This window comes from Bos taurus, chromosome 25 (assembly GCF_002263795.3).
Source record: "Bos taurus isolate L1 Dominette 01449 registration number 42190680 breed Hereford chromosome 25, ARS-UCD2.0, whole genome shotgun sequence".
Classification (NCBI taxonomy): domain Eukaryota; kingdom Metazoa; phylum Chordata; class Mammalia; order Artiodactyla; family Bovidae; genus Bos; species Bos taurus.
In genome coordinates this window covers 27,759,751-27,766,657 of record NC_037352.1, presented here as the reverse complement: position 1 = coordinate 27,766,657, position 6,907 = coordinate 27,759,751, and the positions used below count along the sequence as shown (strand labels likewise).

The 6,907-nt window shown below is 45.0% G+C and overlaps 1 protein-coding gene across 1 annotated transcript; it reads left to right on the top strand.

The window, feature by feature from the left end:
* The first annotated feature begins 329 nt into the window (after window positions 1–329).
* Window positions 330–6,055, top strand: CHCHD2 (coiled-coil-helix-coiled-coil-helix domain containing 2). Its single transcript, NM_001034746.2, is given in 4 exon segments — window positions 330–439; window positions 3,221–3,470; window positions 4,382–4,532; window positions 5,746–6,055. Coding segments are annotated over 4 exon segments (462 nt in total). The 5' UTR covers window positions 330–389; the 3' UTR covers window positions 5,757–6,055.
* The last annotated feature ends 852 nt before the right edge of the window (window positions 6,056–6,907 follow it).

Sequence of the window (6,907 nt, the reverse complement as noted above, 5' to 3'; positions counted from 1 at the left end):
GACTCACTCTCTCAAGGTTGAAGCTGACCTACCACATTAATAAGCAAACGTTTGAAGGTAGAAGCGACGGTCCTTGTGCCCTAGGAAACGGTTGTGAGTCGCGCTAAGGCTCGGACAGAATTTCCACACCCACGGCCACCTCCGATTTTCTAAACAGTCCTGGCCCCGAGCGTCTGACGTCAACTGCATGCGACGAGGCGCAGCCGTGACGTCCTGCTCTTCCTGTGACCTTCAAACCCGTGGAGAAGTCGGAGAGCGGAAGCCCTGTGCGCTGATTGGCCGCGCGCTAAGACCAGCCCGGCCTCTCAACTTCCGCTCTCGCGCTTCGCAGAATCCGCCAGGGTCTCAGAGTCTCCCGCCTGTTGACGTCGCTTAGCAGTGCAGTCAAGATGCCTCGTGGAAGCCGAAGCCGCACTTCCCGCGTGGCCCCTCCTGCCAGGTGAGACTACGTCGGGGTTTGGGGTCCTGCCTGTGCTGTGTCACAGAGGGACGCTGTGCTTTGCCTTGGGACGGCGGGGCGTCTACGGGCGGGGGCGTCTGAAGCCTGGGGCGGCGTGGGCCTTTCTCCGGTCGCCGCAAACTGGTTATGGGGCTTTGGGTAGCTTTCCCGTTAGTGCAAACTTCCTAATTTCGAATGTCCATGAGTTATTTCTTAACATATTTTAGAGTCCATTTTGTGTTAAAACATGCCAGTTCTAGAAAGTGGATATTTGTAAGTGTAATCTGGCTGAAACGTCAAAAACAGCAACAATAACAACAACCAAAAAAAAAAGTAGAAAACAGATGGTATAAACAGGAAAATGATCGTACCTCAGTTCAAGTAAATAACCTTTGAGCACCTTCCATAAGCAGTGAGCGTTCCAAGGGCTCAGCCCAGTATACAGTGGCTAAGGTCTCACGTGTGCATGACGTTTTCCGGTTCATAAGATCCTTGTAAAATATACTGTCAGTTGCACCTCCTGATAGCCTCCGAAGGTAGGTGTTTTCCTGTTACAGGAACAAGGAAACTGGAGAAGCAGAATAAGGGACTTGTCCAAGGTCATGTAGAGGTAGGAAATAGATGGGCCCCTGGGCCAGGCAGCTGGTATTTGTCAAGCGGAGTAAAACTGAAGCTTTGTTCTCGCCCTGATACTAAGGACAAAGCTAGTGGCAGAAGCTGAGCTCTGCTGAAGTGAAGAGATAAGGTGTCCACTCCTGAGGTCAAGGAAAACGTCCCTCTCTGCACATGGGCAGGAAGGCTCCGTGGGGGTCAGAAAGGGAGGGTGCGCCACCCCATGATAAGTGTGGAATATACCACAGGCCTCCACGATGGGAACCATCTTAGCAAAAAGTTGCACGTGCATCTTGGGGAGGGTTCTAGGAATAGTCACTGTGTGAAAAGGGACAAGGTAATTGGCCAAATGTAAACAAAGACCCTGAAGGACTGTCCTGTATAAGTGATTTAAATCACCTCTCTACTGAGCGCGTCATTCAGGATGCTGGCACTCCTCTCTGGGTGTGTATTTCTGCCTAGTTTCTGACTTTTAAGTTAAACTTTATACCTGTTTTTATAGTTTTTGCTTCCTGGAAACATTTTTGCTTTCAAACAGGGGAAGAGCCAGGAACTGCATCTAGCCTCCAGTCCCTGGTGGTCTCAGTTCAATTCAGTCGCTCAGTTGTGTCCAAGTCTTTGTGATCCCATGGACTGCAGCACTCCAGGCCTCCCTGTCCATCATCAACTCCCAGAGTTTACTCAAACTCATGTCCATTGAGTCCCTGATGCCATCCAACCATCTCATCCTCTGTTGTCCCCTTCTCCTCCCACCTTCAATCTTTCCCAGCATCAGGGTCTTTTCAAATAAGTTGGTTCTCATTTGGCCATCACGTGGCCAAAGTATTGGAGTTTCAGCTTCAGCATCAGTTCTTCCACTGAATATTCAGGACTGATTTCCTTTAGGATGGACTGGTTGGATCTCCTTGCAGTCCAAGGGACTCTCAAGAGTCTTCTCCTGGTGGTCTAGTGGTTAGGATTCCTGATTTTCATCCTGGATGAAAATTCATTCCTGATTACCCTGGATACGTTCAATCCCTGGACAGGGAGCTAAGATCTCTCTTCAGGACCGCTCACTGCTGTCCTTCTGTATGTATAGAGAAGCCAGGTCTCAGAGTTTTCTGGTGACAGCTTCAGAACGTTTAGCACAGTACCACATTGCTTCTCTAGACTAAGGTGAATTGTGTTCAAACTGTGTTAGGAGTGTAGAGAAGGAGTTCAGTAATGGAAAGATGCTGCTATCCAAAGGAGGGGAAACCACATTTGTTTGGTGAAATTAGACCAGATACTGGATACCACCTGATTAGAAGTCATAAACTTTTGACCTAGCCTTAACTAAAGGAAGAGCACCCAAGGAAACAATGTAAAAAATGGACAGAGAGTATAATCTATGTGAAAGATTTTTAGAGCAGTACCGGACACATTGGGTGGTGGTTTAGTCCCTAAGTTGTGTCCCATTCTTGCGACCCCGTGGACTGTTGCCTGCCAGGCTGCTCTGTCCGTGGGATTCTCCAGGCACAAATACTGGAGTGGGTTGCCACTGGACATTTTAGTGAAATTAAGATATCCAGATGTCCTACAGATGGGAAATCACTGATACTAGTGTAGGTACAACAGTCGAGGCAAGTCAGTTCCACTTGCTGGGTTTCAGTTTTCTAATCTGAAATGAAGGAATTGGACTAGTTTATTTCTCTAGACGACTGTCCATCTTTACTCAGTTGTTACCTCCCTTGACGGTCCTAAAATTGCAACATCCCAGAACATGCCCTCCCTCTCATAGTATTTTTCCCTTAACACTCACTTGATCCCTCAATAGAATGTCAGCTCCATAAAGGCAGAGGGTTTTGTCTCATGAACAGTTATATCGAATTTTATGAAGTTTTGGGAGAACTGTGTTCTTAAAGATACTATAGACTTTGTGAATACATGGAGATGGTTGCAAAAAAGCAGGGAAGAGAAGTTTATATCCAGTGATTACAACCTTAACAAAAGGTTCAAGAGAGGAAATGATGTAAATAGCTTAGGGAATTATGTGCTGTGAAGTTTTCTTGTATGTATATCATATTTGTGTTTGATAATTTAAAACCCTGAGGTTTATTTTAATATACAAGGGTTGTTTGTGTAAGTTGACAGTTTCCAAACCTGGCTGGGAATGGGAACTTAAACTACTTTTTGTCCTTTCTTTCACAGCCGCGCGCCTCAGATGAGAGCAGCGCCCAGGCCAGCACCCGCAGCTCAGCCACCAGCAATGGCTCCACCGTCTGCCGTCGGCTCCCCTGCTGCTGCTCCCCGGCAGCCAGGTCTGATGGCCCAGATGGCAACCACTGCTGCTGGTGTGGCTGTGGGTTCTGCCGTCGGCCACACTCTGGGTCACGCCATCACTGGGGGCTTCAGTGGAGGAAGCAGTGCTGAACCCTCAAGGCCTGACATCACTTACCAGGTAAGACTTGGGGCAGCATTCCCTTTGGTGTGTGTTTTATGAGAGAATCTAGTTGTTAGTAGGTTCTTATGTGTTGGCACTATCTCCACATGGGGAAAATGGTTTATCAAGAGCCACATTTGGCAGTTGAGTTAGTACGTTCCTTAGGCCAGCATCAGGGAATCCTGTACACATGGTATTTCTTCCCAAGGTGTAGAATTGTAGCAGTTCATCCTGATGCACTGTCAAGCAGCCCCTTTCCCCTTATTTTAAATGTTTTGGGGAGTTCCCTGGTGGTCCAGTGGTTAAGACTTAGCTGTTTCACAGCCATGGGCTCTGGTTGAGTCCCTGGTTGGATAACTAAGATCCCACAAGCCAGGTGGCCTGGCATAAATTAATGAATGAATATAAATATATGTATTTTTTCCTGGTCACTCTTAACTCATCCAGGCTCAAACTTAGTTAAGTGTTTAGAAATCTGTTTTGGTGACTCTAATGCTGTCTGATATCTTTCCTAATATTTGCCACTGCCTTTCTTTCTGACATGTGAATTTTCTCCTCTAGGGAGAGTGGGCATATACTTCGTTGTATTTCTGGTGTACTAAAAGCTCTCGTTCCTCTATTTTTCTGTAGTAATCCCATTTTTTTCCTTCATGAAACATGACTGAACCATTGATCTTTAGATGCCCAAATAACCACTTTGAATTACATCTTGATTCATGAGTCTTTCTGATTACGACTGGAATTTTAGTTACAGCTCATTTCTTTCTGCCTTTAAATTTCTTCGTGTTTCATGTTATGAAATAGGAACTTAATTTGCCTCTGGTTCTAGTTCTGTTCCCCCAGTTAACCTCAAAGAGTGGCTGTTTCTCTTTGCTGGGGCGTAAGTCTGATTTCCTTTTTTAATAGTCCTAAATGTTGCGTGTTTGCAGGAGCCTCAGGGAACCCAGCCGGCACAACTGCAGCAGAATGGCCCCTGCTTCTATGAGGTGAAACAGTTTTTGGAGTGTGCCCAGAGCCAGGGTGACCTTAAACTTTGCGAGGGTTTCAGCGAGGTGCTGAAACAGTGCAGATTGGCCAACGGTAGGTGACCTCTCAGTCCATGACCAAACTTGCATCTGTTTAATTCACTGAATGGTACTTCTGGACCCTGTAAAACTTAGGGAGTCTGTGTTTGATAAATCCAACTGACAAATTGGAGGAGATTTTGTTTACTCTAAAAATAATCTTAACAGGGAGCTGGTCCAGAGATCTCTAGTCATTATCTTACCTTTTGCCAGTTATGTTCTTAGTCTAATTCTTCCTTAAGCAGATAGAGATTAGTGTGCCAGGATCTTACTGTGGCTATTGCATAGCCTTAGTGCTAATTTCACCAGAGTCCAGAAATGTGCACAAGATTTGATGGAGCATTGTCAGTCTTCACACCCCGTTTGGGAGAGACAAGTTTATTAGATCCCTCTGTGGGACTTTGAGCTTTATGCTCTTTGGAATGTTGGCAGTCAACTTATTCTCCTCTACCCCACCCCACCCCCCCCCGCCTTTTTTTTTTGTAATTTCCTCCTGTCAACCTAGGAATTCACCATCTATTAAAAATGCTTGTTTTCATTTTCCTTCCTTCATTTATGGCAGGAAATATGGCAGAAGTTAATTTTTTCAGGTGGTTGAACTGTGGAATTAAGAGATTTAATGGCCAAGTTTTATCAGAAGTCTATGGTGAAGCTCCATCTAATACCAAAGTGACTATACTTCTGCTTCAGTACTCTGTGCAGAGAAGGACATACACCCTCTCTTTTTTCACTTGTGACAAGTATAGAGTTGAAGTTTGGTTGTGGCAAGATGCCTAGGGCTTCCCTGATAGCTCAGCTGATAAAGAATCCTCCTGCAATGCAGGAGACCCTGGTTCTATTTCTGGGTCGGGAAGATCCCCTGGAGAAGGAATGGGCTACCCACTCCAGTATTCTTGGACTTCCCTGTTGGCTCAGCTGGTAAAGAATCCGTCTGCAATTCGGGAGACTTGGGTTTGATCCCTGGGTTGGGAAGATCCCCTGGAGAAGGGAATGACTACCCACTCCAGTATTCTAGCCTGGAGAATTCCGTGGACTGTATAGTCCATGGGGTCACAAAGAGTCGGACATGACTGAGCGACTTTCACTTCACTTCAAGATGCCTTAAACGGTTTCTTATGAAAGGAACTAATAACCTTGGATTTCATCCCTCCTTTCATCATTTTGGAGGACTTCTGCTTTGTTGAGAATATGTAGCTAGTGCTCTTCTAACAAACCTTTTCTATTTGCAGGATTAGCTTAATCAAGAAGTTCCAGTTGAAGACATGAAAAATCACCTCTCGTGACCATGTTGATTTAGCATTTAAAGTATAATTAGTAGTGAAGATGTGAAGTGTGAGACCACCTGTTAAAACTCTCCTTAATCATTAATAGCTTTTGTGCTTCACGATTGCGGTGGAAGAGGGCATTGTCACTGTATAGAAGTTCACTGAGATGGTATTGAGTTTGGGATTGGGCAGAAGAGGCGGTTGTGGCCTCTTAAGCGTGCTTTTCTGATGTTATTGTTTGTGACTTGATTAGAATAAAATGCTTTTCTTTCTAGTCACTTTTTTTCTTAAGTAGAAGGTTATAAATCACACATGCTGAACACAATGGATTTTGCAGGAAAACACAGCTGTCTACATGTATATAGTTTATAGTCTCTGGGTATTAAAGCAGCGGCCACCTAGTTGCTCCCCAGCAAATGTGCTGTTCCTTAAACAGGTTCCAGGTACAGTACTGTCCTAAATCAGGAGAGTGATAAAGGAAATGTGGGAGCAGAGCCATTATACATGCCGTCTCCACGTGGCCAGGTCAGCAATATCTATCACTTTCACCCTAGAACATCCAGTTAATTGGTTAGAGATGAAAAATCATTGCCTTAGTGAAGGCAGTTCCCCTGCAAGTGCTTTTACTCTACTTAAGGCATATGGGGCCTTCCCTGGGGATCAGTGGTTAAGAATCTGCCTTGCAATGCAGGGATCATGGATTCCATCCCTGGTCACAGAACTGAGATCCCACATGCCGCAAGGCAGCTAAGCCTGTGTGCCGCAGCTAGGGAGTGTGTGGTGCAACAAAAAATCCCGTGTGCTGCAACTAAGACTTGACATAGCCAAATAAAAAAAAATTTTTTTTTAACTCATTCTATTTAAGGCATGGTGTGTTGCTCTTCCTGAAAGATTCAAGTTGCCTCTCCATGTTACCTTAGGGAGATGGAGATGCACCATTTAGTGTGCATCTTTTTTTTTTTTTTTAATGAATCCAGCTCTATCCTTCACAACTCAAAATTTCATTTGCTTCTTGACCTCAAGTCTGCATTATGGTCTGCAGTTTTCTGACTTTCACATATACCTCTCAGAGCTCCCATTATCTGATTCTTTATTTTTCTCTCCGTTACCATGAAGTGAGTGAAGT